The sequence below is a fragment of the Siphateles boraxobius genome, unplaced genomic scaffold, assembly GCF_051911475.1.
Source record: "Siphateles boraxobius isolate OS27281-9 unplaced genomic scaffold, OSU_SipBor_1 41, whole genome shotgun sequence".
Taxonomy (NCBI): Eukaryota; Metazoa; Chordata; class Actinopteri; order Cypriniformes; family Leuciscidae; genus Siphateles; species Siphateles boraxobius.
In genome coordinates this window covers 27935949-27956754 of record NW_027509042.1, presented here as the reverse complement: position 1 = coordinate 27956754, position 20806 = coordinate 27935949, and the positions used below count along the sequence as shown (strand labels likewise).

Sequence of the window (20806 nt, the reverse complement as noted above, 5' to 3'; positions counted from 1 at the left end):
TTTTGGATCACTGTCCTGTTGGAAGATCCAAACATGGCCCATTATAATATTTCAACCAGAGGTTGTCAGGTTTTGATTTTTTTATCTGTTGGTATTTGATCGAATCCATGTATCTGAACAAGATGTCAAGGACCTCTAGCAGAAAATTAGGCCCACAGCATTAAAGATACAGCAGAGTATTTCATTTTACACATGGGGTACTTTTTTATCCCTGTGTGCACCAAACCCATATTAAGTGTTTGCTGCCAAAAAAAGCAATTTTTTTGTTTCATCTGTCCATAGAACACATCCCGTTTGAAGATCTAGCAGTGCCAGTTACTTTTCAAACGTCCTATGGACAGATGAAACAAAAAAAAGAGCTTTTTGGCAGCAAACACTTAATATGGGTTTGGTTCATACAGGGATAAAAAGTACCCCATGTGTAAAATTAATTCCTCTTTAATGCTGATACATGCTGTATCTTTAATGCTTTGGGCCTAATTATCTGCTAGAGGTCCCGGACATCTTGTTCAGATACATGGTATCATGGATTCGATCAAATACCAACAGATACAAACTAAAAACCTGACAACCTCAGCTAGAAACAGGCCATGTTTGGATCTTCCAACAGGGCAGTGATCCAAAAACAAACATCAAAATCAAAACAAAAATGGGTCACTGATCACAAAACCAAGCATCTGCAATGGCCATCCCAGTCCCTGACCTGAACCCTATAGAAAATGAGTGGGCTGAACTGAAGAGGATCTTGGAATCTGAAGGATCTGGAGATATTTTGCATGGAGGAATGGTCTCTGATCTCTTGGCAGGTGTTCTCCAAACTCATCAGGTATTATAGGAGAAAACCCAGAGCTGTTATCTTGGAAAAGGGAGGTTGCAAAAAGTATTTAATAAAAGGTGGCAAATAATTGTTCCTAACATGTTCTGGAGAAAAACATGCATTTCATAATGTAATTTTCCCCCCACTTTCAATTCTTTTACTTCAATGAAAGGTTAGATTTTTGCTTTTTTTTTTTTAATATCAAAAGGATTAACAATACAGACTTATTCTTTACAGCCATCTTTGATCATATTCACAAAGTTGGCAAATAATTCTGACCAGCAATGTAAACCTAAGATCCATGGCATTGAGACATGCTGCAGCTGAACAGAATGGGTTTTTGGGGGGTAGGGGCAGGTTTCACACAAGCCTTTATTTTAGACTCATACCTTTTTGTCAGACTCAGGTTTGGGAATTGCAATCATCAGACTGGGTGGCTTCTTGCTCTTCAGCTTGCTTTCTGATTGACCACTGTTACTGTTTGAGGCTTCCTCTTCCTCAGATGACATTGTGATTCAGATTTTCAGGTCTATTCAAAAAAATATTCAGTTAAACGGAGAACAACACAGTAAGAAATCACAATCATATTAATAAAAAATAATAATGAATATGACATTTAGGATTTAAAACAAATCGAAATTGAGACCAGAAATCTTATATGCACGCCTTGTAATGATATTTCTACATAAACAATAACTTTAAGGATTAAAGTTAACTTTAATCTTAGAAGGATCAATGCACGCAAAGCTCCGGGTCCTGACAACATTCCTGGGCTGGTACTGAGAGGCTGTGCAGCAGAACTCACGGATGTCTTCACAGACATTTTTAACATCTCTTTAAGTCAGGCTGTTGTCCCTACATGCTTCAAAGCTACCACCATCATTCCAGTTCCCAAGAAGCCGTTCCCATCCTGCTTTAATGACTACCGACCAGTTGCACTTATTCCTATTATTATGAAGTGCTTCGAACGGCTAGTCATGCACCATATCAAGTTTGCTCCCCCCCCCTCCCTGGACCCCTTCCAGTTTGCATATCGGTCAAATCGCTCGACCGATGATGCCATCACAACTGTTGTCCACTCAGCACTTACTCATCTAGACAAAAAGGACTCATATGTCAGAATCTTGTTCCTGGACTTCAGTTCTGCATTTAACACTATCATCCCTCAACAGCTTATTCACAAACTGGTTCAGCTGGGGCTCAGCACTTCGCTTTGCAACTGGCTGTTGGACTTTTTAACTGGAAGACCTCAGACAGTATGGGTCGGCAGTAACACATCCAGCACCATCATTCTGAACACTCGGGCCCCCCAAGGATGTGTGCTGATGTGAGCCGCCTGGCCAGGTGGTGCAGTGACAACAATCTCTCCCTGAACGTGGACAAGACGAAGGAGATTGTAGTTGACTTCCGGAGAGCGCCCACTCAGCATGCTACTCTAACCATCAACGGTCTCACTGTGGAGAGAGTGAGCAGCACCAAGTTTCTGGGTGTGCACATTACTGAGGACCTCTCCTGGACCGTAAACACCGCAGCACTGGCGCGGTGTGAGGTCATCACCGCACTTTTTTTTCTGCTGAAAGTATTCTGTACCTTTTACTTCGTTACGTTGGGCGACGTTCCTCTCGTTACTTTATTTTAATGCAATATATGTTGTTAAATGTGTAGTTTATTCCAAGCGCGCTGTATCTTTTTTATGGGCATGAGCGATGCTCAATTCACAAATGAATCACTCTTTTGAGTTGGTTCTGTTTAAAGACTTCATCAAACAAGTTGGCTGACCAGCACACTCAAGGACAGCTTTATTCATCAGGCTATCAGGAAGCTGAATTCGCTCCCGAAATTGCCCCCCCTTCCCTAGTCTGCCCTAGGCTTATGTTGATGCACCAGTCACTGGTGACGCATGGGTCTGCTCGCTACCTCATTCAGCATAGAACGGACGTCGTTCTACTACCTCATCAGTCAGTTTTTGAAAGGACTGCCCTTTGAGCCCTTTTGGCACTTTAATCAGACAGGAATAAGCACTAAATATCTTTTTATCGGCACTGTTTGGTCACTTTACTTGTCATGTGTTTTACGCTGTTTTCTTTTACTATTTATTAGAGAGTCGTATTTTTATATTTGATCTAGATTTTTAGGCTTTACTGTTGATGTTATTTGTAAGCACCATGGGTCTGAGAGTAACACAATTTCAATTCTCTGTATGTATGTACTGTACTTGACTTTTAATGATATTACTGAGAAATAGTCATATTTATTAAGAACCCATGCAGATTAAAAAACTAGGCAGCATATAGAAGTGCTCAAGACTAATCTGAATGTTTGTGTAACATCCCATTCACTAAGATGCCTTTGTCAGTTTTGATGTTATTTTAGATGCATCCTTCACAATCTATAATGATTTTCCATTGTTGAGCCAGTGCAAGCCAAGTCTAACAACGTGCCGGGTGGGTCCAACTTGGGTCCTATCTACATAAAAAATTGTATGTACTGTACCATGTACGGGATGGGGGGATTTTTTGGTGGTGTAAATATATTTATTCTGAAGCAATATTTTCAGATTTTACTTACTTAAATCTTCATATTTCTGATATTTACCCCAGTGTTATTTATTTTTATAAAGAGAATTTTCATTACCTTATTAAATGTATGCATCATCTTTCATGTCAAATTCTTACATTTGATCAATAAATTCAGTTATAATAAGACACTATAGGGCTGTTACCCATCAAATTAAATAATTTGCACAGCAAAATTACAATGAGATTTTGATTTTATGAGATTGATGTTTTAAATAAATGTTTGAATATACAAATAAAAAAATGCAATGCTTAAACATGAAACTAAACCACCAATAGGTGGAGGCAAGTGACCGTCTTAATTAGTGAATCACTGAGTCATTCATAGAAAAGATTTGTTCAAAACGCTGAATCATTCAGTAACAAAACACAGTGCTGCTGTTGCGTTCTTTTGGAACTATTTTCGTCGGTGAAATAGAACAAAAACAATGCGACATTGTTACCAGAAATACACTATCCATTATCAATCGCTGTTTACACTGAATGAAATAAAATCATAATCATTATTGCATTTCCATGCTTCCCTGGTTATTTTTTGTCACTAAAGTTAAGCTACTTGTCCGGTCGGTCAAGTAAAATTATCTTTCACTTGCCCTTTCAAAAATTCCACTTGTCCTGGACAAGTGTTAATGCAGAGCCCTGAGTTCATTCATGTTATTTTGTCATGCTGTAAAGCAGAACAGGTGATCGGTTCACAGCGATCTATGTGACTGTCACGCATCATTAGAGTGCCAAAAAAAGATCACAACAGCTCGAAAGATAACTATAGTCTCACTCCAGCCTAATTAGCACATTACCAATTATTATTGTGAAGTTTACCGTGCTTGCAACTTCACCCCCACCCCGAAAAAAAACTAATTTAATATACACGATTCACATAAATTACATATTTTGATTCAAAACAGCGAATTTCGTTGAAAAGCGACTAGTTTGCAGGTATGCGCGTTGCTGAATTGATTTTTTATTCCGTGGGTTGATTGGCAGTAGTTTTGTTGTGCAGAACAGGCAACCCTGGCAGAATGAACATGACAGAAGCGGACGTTTGGTCTACTTAAAGATGCAGTAAGCAATTTCTGGAAAACGCTGTTGAAAGTGGATTGGACCAAGCACCACAACAAACTCGTGATGGGGTAGGAGAGACAGCAAGCAAGAGGGAGATTTGCAGAAAGACTGTTTTGAAGAGAGATGGCTGAGAGACATTACACAAGAGAAAAGATCAGAGGAATATCACTGGAAATAGAATGGTTATGATCAGCCAAGAGCTTTAGGACCCACGTCCACGTTTTAAAGGGGTCATGAACTGGCTTTTTAAAAAAAATTATATTGTTGTCTGAGGTCAACTTATGACGTTCGCTTGGTTTTTACATTCAAAAACATCAAAATGAATAAGTAATAGGCTATTTTCTACCCTAATTTTGAGCCTAGCTCAAAAACGCTCGGTTTTTATGGGTGTCTCGCATTGAAGACTTGGAAATAAACGCCCACTGCTGTGAGTGGATAACAGTTTTGCATAATAATGAGTTTCAACTCACTCGTCAGTGCACGTGGGGGAAATTGTTTTGAAAACTTCCAATTTTGTAAAATGGCAACCGGAATGATTCGCCCATACATGTTCGACCCAGAGTCCGATCCCGAATCGCAGGACAATGAACCAACAACACCTCAAATACAACGGATACTTCAGCCTGTGACAGCGTGGTAAGTTATTGTTAATTGTTTATGCTACTTCTAATGTAGGCTATCTTTAATGTTTTTATAGAAATTTTACTCACATAAGTGTGTTGCACCATTCCTGTCGGATCCAATATAGAAGGCATAGCACCGTTTTTCAATCTTAATCGGTCTGCAAATCCTGTCTCGACCTGTGTCTTGTTTACAAAACAGTCCTCGGCGAAATGAAGCGAACAAACGGACAATGTTTTACCCACATCAGCTGGAACCTCATTAAAAATAAATTTTAACCATGCATTCCTATTGGAATCCAGAGGAAGCTTATGCAGCGACTGTCTTCTTCCACAACCAGGCACTGCACAATATTTAGTAAACGGCATGTAGTTCCGGTAGCTCGATCCGGTTTGTCATCACGAGGTAGGCCTATGTTATTTAGCTATGCCTGTAATGCCCGAATCGGTGGGCGGGGCTAAACCGGCCGTGTTGAAGTAGGCGTTGATCTTCTTCTGCGGGGGTGGTGTTTTATCCTCTTTGACGTCATAGTTCCCCAGTTTGAAAAACGAGTCGTTTGCTGAGCCTGGTGTCAATAAAAGCATTTATTGGACTAACAAGGACGTTTTCAGTTCTGAAACTTACAGGATATTCTTATAATATGGTGACCTCTTAGATGTCAAAAGCTCAAGGAAAATTTGATTTCTCAGTTCATCACCCCTTTAAGACCCAGTGAAGCTTTCCAGCACTGGAGAGACCTAAGCAGTAAGGCCTGACACTGAACACTGAGGTTGCATTATTTCTGCTCTATACCCGAGTAACATTGGTTTTGGGTGTATGCTGCTGGCAAGTAACAACAAACTCTTGCTTGTATACACTTGTGTACTTAATGTTCATGTGCTCGTGCAATTTGGGGGCAGAGCAATGAAGGCAGGGGTGTGTTTGTTTGTGTTGACTTAAAATATCAACAGTGTTAAACAATGATTCTCAGAAGTTGCTTACTGCACCTTTAAACACTTAAGACTCCAGCATTGATATTTCACCAATGACACCACTGACAAAAAAAAAATCTTACGGTAAAAGTAATTTATTAATTTGTGTCAGGAGTGGACATCAATAATTCTGAACAAAATGGGGTGCGTTTTCAAAAAGCATTGTGATCTAATTTGATCATAGAGACCATTGGTGCCAATGGTTCTATAATCTACCTATTTAGGATTACGATGCTTTTGAGAAATCCAAATCTCAAGCCCCAATTGGCCCGCTTTGTATCAAGGTATTCGCCAGACGAAAAACCCCTGGCCATAGGCCCCGAGGAGGCCCGATCAAGCCCCAGATGTGACGGTGGAAATGCGACTGGCCCCAGCACAACCTAGCATGCTTGTTTAAGGCCTAAGACCCCGTTCACTCAACAAGTTTTAATGCTCAATTCGGATTTTTTGCTCAGATCCGATTTTTTGTTTGGCTGGTCACATTACCTTTTAAAATGTGGTCTATATCAGATTCCAGTGTGAACTGTTTGCGGTTTAGAACTGACCCACATGGGCAAAAGAACAATAACAATGACATAACTAACTTTACCTGGAAAAAACATTTTTCAAGAACCACTATAATACCAAACCAATCTCTGTTACCTTAAATTATATGTTTATCTCTGTAAAGCTGCTTTGAAACAATCTACATTGTTAAAAGCGCTATATAAATGAGGATGACTTGACTTGACATCAGACACAGCACACTGTTGCACTAAAGTTGAGGAGTTTATGGGGAGAACACTTCCCATAAATCCTGATGTACTTTGTACATCATAAGAAGGATGGCGTCTATGCTGTTTATCCCGAAGTTTACCGCAAATCGCCGGATCCAGGCCACATCCAGATCTGATGAAGGACCATCGCATGGACACGACGACAACGCATCCCTGAAGTGCCAGCCTCATCAACACTATGAAGGCCTCATGGACACGTCGACAAACTCATCTCCATACTGACTTCTGACCTATAATGCTGCCAGAATCATAATCATACACTGTTCGTTCGTTGGCCAGAGGAGAACTGGCCCCCCGACTGAGCCTGGGTTCTCCCAAGGTTTTATTCTCCATTCTGTCACCTGATGGAGTTTTGGTTCTTGCCACTGTCGCCTTTTTCGCCATTGGCTTGCTTAGTAGGGGACATTTAATTTTATATTTAACAATACTATTACAACATTAGTTTCCTGTTATCTCTGTAAAGCTGCTTTGAAACAATCTGTATTGTAAAAAGCGCTATATAAATAAAGGGGACTATGGAGGAAGTAAGCATTTTCGCTTTTATTTCAAAAATGTTTGTGTAATGGCAGCCGTAACATTAATGAGCAGGTGCTGAGGAGGAGAAGAATGAAGAGAAAGAGAGCAAAATTGGCTATTTTGGCCTTTTGTGTGGTTATGGCTGTAAATTCCCTACAGAGGTCTGTGTGGATGCGGAGACGAAGCCAGGAGTGGTGGGAATGTGATGTGAATAGCTTCGCAGTGACGCTGTTTTTTTTAAAACTTTCGGATGCCGAGGGCAAATTTTGATCATCTCTGTCAGCGCCTCTCCTAAGGCAGGACACTCAATTTAGGCGACCCATCTCCGTGCGGAAACGTGTAGAAGTTGGGCTGTATTGGCTGGCAACAGGGATCAGTTACCGCATGATGGGTAACCTGTTTGGCATTGCCAGGTCCTCTGTGTGCACAATTGTGCACAAATTTTGCAAGGCCATTCGCCAAGTCCTCTTGCCCGAGTTCATAAAACTGCCTGAAGGAGGTGCCCTACAAGGGAGGTCCTACAAGGCTTCCAAATGAGGTGTGGTTTTCCACAGAGCGCTGGAGCAATTGACAGGAGTCATATCCCATGCCAATAACATGCCTCAAACAGTGTGAAAGAAGCGACCAGCTGAGGGAAATGAGATTGCAGAGTGTAAGCAGGAGGCAAGACCCTGAACAGGCCAACTAACAATGAAGGGTGAATATTAATAGAAATAAAAAAAGAAAGTGAGTCAAAGAAAGACTCCTAAAATAGAGATCGACATCCAAATTGTGCGTTAAATTAGTTGATTCTAGGTGACATTTGTCACAACATGGTCCAGTGCCAACAGAGATACGAGCTAATTTATTTTTAGAAAAGTGAAACAATGGAACCAAGGAAAGTGCTTATGGACAAAGTCTTGAATTGGTAAATATCTGAAAAACGTAAAAATGCTCAACACGTGGCTGATGCAAGATGCTGACCATGACTAGCCCATAGTCCACCCAAAATGCAGGACAGTCCCGCGGGAGCTTTGTCCAGCGTCCTGCAAGACATATGCAGTGTCCCGCATTTAAATTATGTCTGTATTCGTTATTTTTTTTTTCTCAAAAGTCGTTAAATACAGCTACACCACCCAGGACTTCATCTAGACAGATACTGGATTAGAACATCCTGATCAAACCTGCCAGATCCAACAAAAAAACACAAGTTAATTTAATGTTTGCATAGTCTAATAAAGGAAAATAAACTAGTCGCTACTTAAGGAAATGTATTTAAGTATAACATTTAATTTTTACCAACTAGTATGCCTGTTACTCAGTCATTATATTTAGTAGACTGATTAGGTCCAGTAAAAGTAAATTACAATGCATTCTGCATTGTACATTCTGTTCCCCTAATCTTGAATGCATCATGTTCCAGTGTCAATCTTTATGGCTCCCAAAATAATATACTGTTTCTGTTATCGCATTAAATTGTAGGAATTCGTCCATACATGGATTCCAAACTGGTACTCTGTGAAATATACAAAATAATAAACAAATAGCAAACAGTACCTTGGGTACATTCGTTGTACCTCGCTTAATATATGAGATGATTTGACAGATGCCAGATCTTCTAATCGTGATAAACTGATCTCTGGATAATTTGGTTCTTCAAACGAATTTGCGGATTTGATTAAAATATCTGGATTAAGTTGGGAAGGGCAGATATATCGATATACAAAACCATGATCAGCAATGCAACGATTGGCTGGCGGCAAAACGGCAATGTAATATTACCACGGCAATGTATCATATTAAAAAAGAAAACCACACACACACCTGACGAAACACTTCTGGACCTTTATAATGTGACGTCCCAGCCTAGGCTGTGCGTGTGGTTTGTATGTGTTTTTAGGTGTCGTTTGGAGGGGGCATGGTTGACACACCTGACACTTGTTGGACAGAGAGTTAAATGTAGCTGAAACTGTTCATCCTGCTTGGCACCAGACACGTTTCTTTGTTTATATTATATTTATGTTTGTTCTTGCATTAAATGTTTTGGTTAAAGGATTAGTTCACCACAAAACGTTTCAACGTGATGACGTAGTTCCCGGCGCGTTGCAGATCAGCTCAATCCGAACAATTGTAGTTAAAAAGTATATATAATTTTTTTTTTTTTGAAAATGACCTATCGTTTCACGAGATAAGACTCTCCCTCCTCAGCTGCGATCGTGCACAGTCCATTGAAGCACTTCAAAGACCTTTGAAACTGCATTGATTTGGACTTCAAAACGCTTGTTGTCATTGAAGTCGATTATTATTCGAAGAAAAATCCAGAAATGTTTTCCTCAAAAAACTTAATTTCTCTTCCACTGAGGAAAGAAAGACATGGATATCTTGGATGGCATTGGGGTGAATAAATTATTAGGAAATTTTCATTTTGAGGTGAACTAATCCTTTTAGAATTGACGTGTCTGGTCTCCCTTCTTGTTGCAGCCAAAGAGCCGGCTGTAACAATGGAAACAGCCAAGCGGCCAAAATGGCATAAAAGTTATAATAGATCAATTAAATGTGTAATGTTTGTTACAAGATTTCAAATTATTTCACGATTTGTAGTATTTGTTCAGGCTGTACATTTTCATTACAATGTTGTTAATTAGCAATTCATTTAATTTTACCTGTGAAGCATATTTTTTACGTGACAGCATTAATTAAAGTTTCTTCAGTCAAGAATATGTTTCTAATGGCGCAGCAGACAGCATTTTTTATTTGAATCTCCTGCACTGCATCAAGTCACTCCCATAATAATGTCACCATTTAAATTAATGCATGGCATAGACTAACTGTGCATCAAATTTGTAAAACTAAATAAATAGTCTTTAAAAAAACAATAAATTATTAGGTAATTATTCCCTCACAAATAAATCTCTCAATAAGTAATACTGGCAGTGTTTATATTATGATAGACTAATCAACATTATAATCTTATTTTCAAATAATTTTTTTAAGTATTATTATTATTTAAAATGATTATTGTCCCTGCTTTCAATAGAGTACTCTTGTACGGAAGTAGCAGTGCCTGGGACAGACTTTAAGTATCACCTTCGCTTAAAAAGATGCAATCTAATCCTGTTTACATTAAATAAGCCTGCTCCCGAGCAGGTTTGAGTTTACGGACCTGTTGCTATGACAGCAACGTCGAAGGTCCGGGATGACCTTCGAAGAGACTAACAATCCTGGATCATGTCAAATTGTCAACAGTAAAATCCAGATAACAGAGTAATCCAAATGCAAATAACAGGCCCCTGGACTTTATTGGTTTATTGTGACTGGGGATTTTAATAAAGGAACATTGAAGAAAGTATTGCTTATATATTACCATCACATAACCTGTTATACAAGAGAAGAAATGTTGTCACTGCTCACGGTTATACTCCATTCTGCTGTACTGTATACTGTATTCCACCCCAGGTTCCCACAGTCAGTGGTGGACAGTAGGATTAAGTGGAAGAGGCAAAGGCTGCCCTGCCCTTCAAATTGGTGATATCGTGGGACAGGTACAGCATGGAAGAGGGGGTTTTGGGCTTAGTTTAGCTCCTCCTAAATGGCACAAGGCAGCCCCAGCTCAAAGGAGGAAGCTGGTAGTCAACGAGGTGCGAAAGCAGGAGGAGAGGATGAGGTGTATAAAGGCCCAGGCCATTTCCCAGGCCAAGCAGGGAGAGTGGATGAGATGGGAGAGTGTGGAACAACGCAGGATGGGCTGGCAAGACCTTTTGTCAATGGAAGAGAGTAGGATCAGTTTCCTTATCAGGTCAACATATGATGTTCTCCCATCACCCCAGAACCTAAACCTCTGGGTAGGAGAGGATCCCTCTTGTCCTTTGTGTTCATCACCTGCCACATTAAGGTACATTTTGACAGGATGTAAGGTGGCTCTTAGCCAAGGTCGGTTTACTTGGCGCCATGACCAAGTACTGCGATGTTTGGCTTTAGCATTGGAAGACAAGCGTAACATGACCAATAAGTTGCCACCTGTTCTAGCAAAACATTACACACAGAAGACAATATTCCTCCGCCCAGGCGAGCAACCACCAAGAAAAGGTGTTAAAACCAATTCTCGCCCAGGACAACTGAAGCTGCTAGGGACTGGAAAATGCTGGCTGATCTTGATCAGCGGCTTATATTTCCACCTGAGATTGCAACCACTAACCTCCGACCAGATATTGTTTTGTGGTCTGGATCAGCACGCATTGTTCAACTGATAGAGTTAATAGTGCCATGGAAGGATGCTGTAGATGAGGCATATGAGAGGAAGAAACTGCGTTATGCTCAGCTGGCCACTGAAGCAGCGAGGATGGAGAGTCCGGGTTTATCCAGTGGAAGTGGGTTATCGAGGATTTGTGGCACACTCTACAACCCGGTTCCTTAGAGATGTCGGATGCAGTGGCCAAGAGTTGCGTCGCACGGTAAAGAACTTATCTGAAGCAGCAGAGAGGAGCAGCAACTGGCTGTGGTTGAGACGGAAAGATTCTGGCTGGCAGTGTTCAGGCCGCCACGCTACGGTTTCAAAGATTTCTTGAAAAACTCAAAGAGTCTGTTGGTTTAGTTGTATAGTTTGCATAGTAGTTACAGTTATTACGTCCTGTGTATTTTGCGTGAATGCGGATTGGTGTTTGGACAGATATTGTGTTTTGCGGTAGTATGCCATACGGAACCGTTGCAACTGACCTGCTTTAACAACTGCAGTGGGGCTTAGTCAAACGGGTTGGCGTGTATGGTCGGGTTGCGGAGATTGTGAGAGATTGTGGTTAGGTCACATGTGAACTACGGGGAAGGAGCAACCTCAGCAGCAGGGTGTAAAGGTCAGTAAGCTGGGCTGAGTTGAGTGGGGGACGGAGGGGGGTGACTCTGGGACGCCCTAGTCACTGTCGAGCCCTCATGAGGTGTCGCGGGCTAGTCGACGAAACACTGAGGACGGAAGGTGCCCACTTGAAGACCCTAGAGATGTCCCCTACTCAGCTCAATCCAGATGGTTGTCATGCTGATACACTGGGGAGACCGCACTGTGGTTGCAGCCGTTGTGTGTGCTGATGCGCCAAATACCCTGCAGCCATTAACACCAGACAGAAGGAGATTCACATCACCAGATCGAAAGAGGCGTAAATGGATGGAGAAGCATGGGTTACTGTATAGCTATGTCTTAGTTGGTGCTTATCTTGGCGAAAGTCGAGTACAAATCAGCACAAAGTTTTAACATCTACTCTTGTAATGGAAATCTTAATTATTTTACTTAGTTACTGTAAGTACATTTATCAAGTATCTGTACTTTATCAGAGTATTTTTATTTTGTAAAACCTTTACTTTTACTTTACTACATTCCAAAGCATAATATCTGTAGGAATTGAGGGCAAACCAAACACATATGAATCTTCCAGGTGATTCGTTCAAATACAATTCCACACAAATCAACATTCCAGAACCATAAAGATCCCGGCTCCAGCCTACATTTATATTGTTATTTTGAACTGACGAAATCGTCACCTGATTATTGTAATTTATTATAGTCTAAACAGGAAAGGTTTAAAACACAAATTAATGCCAATGTCATACATCTTCCCTGCTGCGGTTTCAAATGATAGTAGTACAGTTATAACGTTCTTCTTAAAATGTAAACACATTTTCCCCCATGTGTCATCTTTTTTTATATTGAATGTTTATATTTGTTAAGAAACATTTATTTTGTTTTTCCTCATTTTTATATACTATATGGTATATTTTATTATTTTCACTTATTTGCACACTTGAATTATTAGTAATTATCAGTACTAGTAATCAGTGTATGATAAGTTTTGGTAATAAAATTTACACCGTGGTAATATCAAAATCCAGGCATCTCGCGTTTTTGGTATTCTCTATTTTTGGCCAAAGCAATATTGCAGCAACCAATGGCTCACAATGTTTGACAATTTTAACCAAACCAGCGCCAACAGAATTTTTTTTTAATGCTTGGAACGCTACTTTGCAGAGCACTCTCTTGCAGTGTTACACTTATTATAAGTGTTTTTGGTATGTTTGTACGGGCTTGGCTCATAAACTGACCCAGTTTATGGAGTTAATAAAAGGGCCAATTGTAGGTCGTGATATTGTGGTCTTATTTTCAATATAAAGAAATTTAGATCTATTTAGGTTTATTATGGGCTTGGTCTTGTTTGCTGTTTTTTTCTAGCAAGATCTGGCAACATGAATGAGTCAAGGCTCTTACTTCCTTCCCTATGATTTTCTTGCACCACGCATACACAAGTGAGACACATATCTAATGCGAGTTTAAATATGTCATTAACAAAGTTGTTGTATACTACAAATACTACATGAAACTACATAACCAGCAACTGGGGGCCAGAAAGAAGCAGAAAAGCATAAGAAGATTGATGAACGTCTTTGGTCAACCTTATCCTCTAATTATGGGGAAAAGCTCAGTTTTCACTTCCTCTGTACAGAACTGATTATTTCACAACTACAGATTGCTTTAAGCTTTAATCCATTGCTAAAAGATTATTTATGGCTTACATGCAATAAAATTACACTCTATTAAAATTACATTATCAGTGAGTACTCAATGAAAAGTACAAAATTCATCTCTATAGAAGTTTACCCATCTATAATAACTTTATGAAAACCCCAGAAATGTGAAAAGGGTCGACAGAAATATTGAGGGTAGAGGGGGATAAAACTGTATTTCACACAAGAGCAAACCTGCAAGTTAGTGTGTGAGCACCAGAGCATAACATTAAAAAACATCACACTTACTATGTCAGACGGAACCACTGTTTGCCGGAACAGTAGCTCACTAACTCACCTTCAGAGCAGTCTTTCTGCAAAACATACAAAAGAAGTAGTAATGACCATATCAGTCCCCTCTTTCACAAGAAATGCTGAAAAGAGTTCAAACTGAAAATATCATTTCTGATGACAAAATCCTTTTTTTTTTTTTTTTTTGCATTTTCCTCATTCAAAATTTTAAACAAAGATATGAACAGTGCTTGATAATAGACAATCTGTTTAAAATCGATTAGGTTTAATGCATCTTCTCATCTGTTCACACAACAAACATGTATTTTAATGCACAGAAGCCAGTATCAACTCAATCACCACAAAACGAACAAGCATATAATCTTAATTTACTGTATAGTTTGAAATGGAGCTTTGGAATTTGATGGCTATATGGAGGCACCCTACCTGGCAAATCTGTAAGAGAGTATAATAAAAAGAAATGTCACATAAAATATTAAGATTTCAATCTAGGTTCATATCAGTAACATGTGGTGGTTTTGAGGCCACATACTTGCATTTATCCACGATGCATTTATCTTGCCTTCATTGTTAAGTAACGTGTGTTGCTCAAATGTCAGCTTCCTTTTGTTGCAAGATACTGTAAAGATGTGATGACTAAAAGCCCCATAATGAGGATCTTTTCAATAAGTACTATTAAAGGCCAGCAGCAGAGAATCCTTCCCAGATGTTTAATGAACAAACCTTGTCAGTGGTTGCAAATAGTCTATACCATGCATATCCCATTTATGCATAGTCCTGGTAAACAAGCTATTGGCTGGACAGTTTTCCATCCAAAAAGTGGGAACATGAAGGTAGGTAGACGACATGCTAATTTTGTAGATAGTTGCTTTAAACATCAATTGCAAAAAAACACTATAGAAGTGGACCATGTGGCTGGTGTACAATACTTACACAAAGCTATCACAAAAAGATCATAGCGCACTAGTCAAATGAACTATTTATATGATACCTTTAAAGGGTCACTCCACCCATTTGCATTAAGATTTCCATTGTTAGAAATCCAGTCATACTATTGAATGGTCGTGCAACACTTTTATTTTCCCCTGAGACGAGAGAAATCCTCTATTTACCTTTTTCACTTCCTCCTACAATGACGCAAAAATCATCATTTTACGTCATTGTAGGAGGAAGTGTAAAATGGGGGGATTTCTGTGAAGACTACAAGCACTAGTTCCCACCCTTTCAAACCCGCCCATAGGGGGTTGGACCTAATGCGCTAACAGACCTATCAGATCAGTGCCAGTGCGTCTGATTTCACCGGGAGAAACTTTTTGAAAATATGGACGAAAGTACTGAATACACAGGCGGATGCATTATAGAGGATCCGGATTTTGACAAAGTTATGGTAGAAACGGATGTTCGTGGCTACCTTTATGAGCCACAGTATAGCGACGAGCAGCTGAGGGCTATGGAGGAACCGGAGGCGGCTGAAGCTGCTGCCACCACAGCCGATGCAGACGATCTGCCTGCCGCGGACGAGGAGCCCGCAATGGCTCGAGCTGGGGCAGATTGGTGATGCCTGTGCTCTCACTGTGCGCCAATGGACACAGAACAAGAGTCTGTCTGCTGCCGAGAATTCCAGCGGTGCTACGGAATCGGAGGATGACACGGACGTGTGTGTTGTTGCTCACCCGAGTTTCGCACCCCATATGGATAGCGCGTCCTGGAGACCTACTTTAGAATACCTAAGGTCAACTGGCAACGTCAGCCAAAGCCTACAGGGTCAAATGGTCGTCTTTCTGTAAAGTAAGTTTATTTTCATTTTGTTAACACGCTAACGTGGCAGGTTCATTGCCTTTTCTGCCTTTTATCGGCCAAGAAGGTCCCAAATTAGAAATTTATGATACTATTCTACTACATATATGACCCACTTTCAATACATATTCATGTCTCCACCGGTGGAATGACCTTTTAAGGTGTTTTTGAGCTTGAAATTTATAAATAACTATCCATTTCGTTTTTGTTTCTCTTTTTAACTGCTTATGACAAATGACAAATGATAGAAGTCATTCATTGTTCCAAACCTATAGTTCAATTGTTCTTCTGTTGTGTTCAACAGAAGAAATTTCAAAGAATGTTTTGGTATATACAATGAAAGTCAATGAGTCCAAAACAACATTGGACACTGACTCTCATTGCATAGACAAAACATAAGATTTTTTTTATATTACTCAATGTCTGGCTATATGGGGTCTGGGGTGCCGTTTGTAAAGCGGCTCACGCTGATAATAACAACAACATTTGGTCACATTTAGCTTCAAACGATGATTAAAAAACTGGTATGAATTTTTGACCGTCACTTTTTAGCACATTTACAACAATATTTGTCAAGAGATATTTTAAATAGTTAAATCTAAATATTAAATGTTACACCTAAATGTTAAATGTTAAATCTAAATGCTAAATCTAAATGTTAAATCGAAATGTTAAATCGAAAAGTTAAATCGAAATGTTAAATCTAAATGTTAAATCTAAATCTAAATCTGAATGTTAAATCTAAATCTAAATGTTAAATTTAAATGTTAAATCTAAATCTAAAATGTTGGATCTAAATGTTTCGGGTGAAACTAAATATTTAACTAATATGCAAATTCAAAATGCCGGTAACAGGAAGTGTCAAAATAAAAGCTTGAGGAGGTCAGTGTGTGTTTATGGTGTCAAATAACGAATAAAAAACATCTCATCCGGGGAAATGGACTCTTGGACATGGATTATCATGATAATAACTACCTAAAATAATAAACACGTTTGGAGAAACTGTATTTGAAGAGTAGGCTACTTTGAGTTTTTAGTGTCACTTTTATGAAAGGTGCTGGACTTATGACCTGTAGCCATAATAGCCAGCCACAAAGGGGGCTCACTTTGATAATCCATGTCCAAGAGTCCATCGAGCTTTTATTTTGGCACTTCCGGTTACCGGCATTTTGAATTTGCATTTTAGTTAAATATTTAGTTTCACCCGAAACATTTAGATTCAACATTTAGATTTAGATTTAACATTTATATTTAACATTTAGTTTTATATTTAACATTTAGATTTAATATTTAGATTTAGATTCAGATTTAACATTTAGATTTAACATTTAGATTTACCATTTAGGTTTAACATTTAAGTGTAACCACTGATCTATATAGATCAGTGGGTGTAACATTTAATATTTAGATTTAACTATTTAAAATATATCTAAGTAGACAAATATTGTTGTAAATGTGCTAAAAAGTGACCGTCAAAAATTCATACCAGTTTTTTAAACATTGTTTGAAGCTAAATGTGACAAAATGTTGCTGTTATTTTCAGCATGAGGCGCTTTACAAACGACACCCCATATGGCTAAACACTAGCCTAGAAATCTAGACGGATCCTAGCGGCAGCAAAAATTATTTTGCAGCCACTGTGGTCTAGCAACTCTCCGTTGACTTTCGAGCTGGAAAAACCAAAAACTGGTCAGGCCAATCAGATCGTGTATAGAGTCGGCGGGCAGGCTTAAAATAATGAGGACAGAGTTGCGACAGTTCACTGCTACTTGAAAACAAAGAATGGCTGCTGCTGCTGGCGAACAGTGGTCTTTTAATTTGGCTTTGGCCGCGACTCTGGAGGATTTTAAGTTAAACTTTTCTTTGAAACAAGAACAAAGAACGGCTTGCTCTGACTCTGACTCCGTCGCTCTGACTACGTCACCTTCTTCATGGCTCTGGTTGGTTGTAGCGCTATCCTATTGTGTGCAGAGGGAATTTGAAAGACAACAGTTTATCCCGCCCCTCGGATTGAGGCATGCCAATGGAGAGATCCCAGACTTAACATCTTGATGTGTGTCTGGTATGCCAGGCTAGCTAAACACTATATATTAGAACATTTGCTATATTGATATTTTCAATCAACAAAACAATAACAAATTGGCAAAGGTGGCAAAAGTCTGCTCAATTCAACTTCCCAAACAAAGTCATTCACTGTATCTCACTGTTCAATGGAACAAGTCTGAACTTGCCAAAAAGAAAACCAGATACACATTCCTCAGCTATACTTAGGCTAAATTATTAAAGTAACGGTATAACTATAGAGAACATAAAGAAAATATTGTCTTTGAAAAGCCAGAATGTTTGGAGGTGATGATTCTGAGCATGATGTACCCAATGATAAGCCTCATATGATCAGACATTTGAAGAAGATATTAGGAGGATGGACTAAATCCTTGTTTTTTAGCAGACATGCCATGACATGGTGAGACAGCCTAAATCTGTTTCACATATTTGATTTACAAGTAAAAACCAGTTAAAAGCATTGTCAAACAAGCCACATAGTGACATCAAGAGGACAAGAGAATCAAACTAAAATTACAGAATTATAATTTGTAATTTTCTACATGTATTTTAAGGTTAGGGCCAGTTGATTTAATCTAAGAACATCAAGTAATGTTCCTAATTTTTCTCTTCAGCTGGTGTTTGTGGTCTAACAGAACTTTCCTGACTATTCAAGTTTGTGAAAATAGCCCTGCAACTATAGTTTGGAGCAGTTACTAATCTATAGGGGGCCGAGGCACAGGGGGGCATTAGGATGACTATAATTTATTTAAAATAGGACAAAGTAAACATTCAAATAAGCTAAAATAACAACCAATCAAGATATGTCTCATTATTTGGTTATTTTGCTAAAGGATATACATATTTCAAATTATGCCAAGCTCTAAATAAGGTAGACATTGTGAGTGGGGAGGAATGGGCACTTCAAATATTGTTGTATTGGTGGGCCTTGAAGACAAAAAGGTTGAGATCCACTGGTCTATGGGCGTTACTATGCAACACGTGGGCATATTTTACTGTATCTTTGCGTCGATTAGAGACCTCATTGTTCATGGTGTGGCACTCATGCAGCCTAATGTTACATTGTCTTTACTTTTAACACTAATAAGTAGCAGGCGCCACTGTTGTCACGTTGCATTATCTGAAACCGCTTTGATTCGATTTCACAACCGCTTCCTCAACATTGAAAAATTCACACATACAAAAGAAAAAAAAGTCATTCAACTTTCAAGAAGTAGTGAGGGTTTTTTTAAGCATACATTTATAAAACAGATGCATTGCCCCGTCGCAAATAGTATCGGATAACAAACAACAATAGGGAGACTAGGCTAACTGTTAAGTGGCTGAACCCATGACAACCCCACAGGTCTGTATCTCTAAACTTGTTCTACGTTTCAACTCAAACGCGCGTGACTATATCTAATGAAACGCTGGTTTAAAAACTGAACACAACTTCATAACAGTAGCAGGGTCCATTAGTATTGCCTCACCTAACAGATAAATGAGTGCACACGTCCTCCAGAAGCGGTCCATTGACTTTAAGACACTAGTGACTCTTTCTCTTCTGTGCAGTGGGCTCCAGCACTCCACGCGTTTCGCTTTTCTTTCATTAACACATTACTGATTCAGCAGGGAAATCCGAATCGTTCGGGACTCATTTAAAAGAAGTTTAAAAAAGTATCTAAACGTTGTATGTGTAGTAAGTTGCTAGTATGCTTAAATTATGTTCAAGAAAGAGAAAGAGTGTTACGAGAAAGCCCGGCTTCATTTTTCTCCTCCCTTCCTGCAGCGCTTACTACATGACGTCGAATGGGAAATGGGAGAGTTCTCTGCTCATCTACGCCCCTGGATCACAGGCCAGCTTACACACCTCTTATTTTTATTTTTTATTAAATAGTTGACTTTAGAGATCATCAAGAACTAAAAAATAATATGTTACAAATTCCAGTGAGATGCCTACTAGACAATATTTGAAATATTGATTAAAGTATTCATTCAATACTCTACTTATTTTATAGCTATATTAGAGTATTGCACTCTTTGCTGAACAACATAAACTAAAGTCATGTCAAGTCAAGTCACCTTCATTTATATAGCGCTTTTAACAATATGGACTGTTTCAAAGCAGCTTTACAGTGATAATAGGAAATTAAAGTAACAGAGACTGTTTTGGCTTTACAGCAGCTCTAGAATAAAGTTAATGTCCAGCTAAAGTTAGTTTTGATTGATTCACTTCCGTCCCAACGATCATTAGTTATTAACTTAGGGGCCACTAACACGACACCGTTCTAACAGAAAATTCTTTAATGCGATCCGGCCGCTCATTTGCATAAAACAGTGCCTGGTGGCACTGAGAATTTTTTATCTCTTCCGCGTAGCCACATGAATCGGAATTATCCCGACAACGTTTTATCAGTACAAAGGTAAAGGGAAGGGTGCCTTCACAAGGAAGAGACTAGTTGACACTCCAGGACTGCGTTGTCGTCGTGTCCAGGCGCAGGTCCTTCATCAGAGCCGGATCCGGCCTGGATCCGGCGGACAGCGGTAAACCTCAGGATAAACAGAGACACTATTATTAGCGTAGACGCTATCCTTCTTATGATGTACAAAGTACATCAGGATTTATGGGAAGTGTTCCTGATTCCGGCTGATCTAAACTATGCAGCCCAACATTGAATAATAGAAGTCTATAATGGGTTACGTGTATGCTAAGCCAAAGAGATGTGTTTTTAGTCTAGATTTGAACTGACAGACTGTGTCTGCTTCCCGGACAATGTTAGGAAGATTGTTCCAAAGTTTTGGTGCTCTATAGGAAAAGGATCTACCGCCAGCAGTCGATTTTGATATTCTAGG

The 20806-nt window shown here is 39.3% G+C and overlaps 1 protein-coding gene across 2 annotated transcripts in view; it reads right to left on the bottom strand.

Moving 5' to 3' along the window:
* LOC143706793 (inactive rhomboid protein 2-like) overlaps positions 1-19813 on the bottom strand; it is a 195295-nt gene extending 175482 nt beyond the window's left edge. Inside the window, exons 1-3 of one of the 2 annotated variants that reach the window (XM_077199097.1) lie at positions 19444-19813; positions 14111-14175; positions 1207-1346 (exon numbers count right to left, since the gene is read on the bottom strand). In XM_077199097.1, coding sequence (XP_077055212.1) covers positions 1207-1326 — 120 coding nt within the window. In that variant the 5' untranslated portion in view covers positions 1327-1346; positions 14111-14175; positions 19444-19813. The remainder of the gene's footprint in view (positions 1-1206; positions 1347-14110; positions 14176-19443) is intronic. The other variant, XM_077199098.1, reaches the window with a different exon arrangement.
* Positions 19814-20806: the final 993 nt, after the last annotated feature.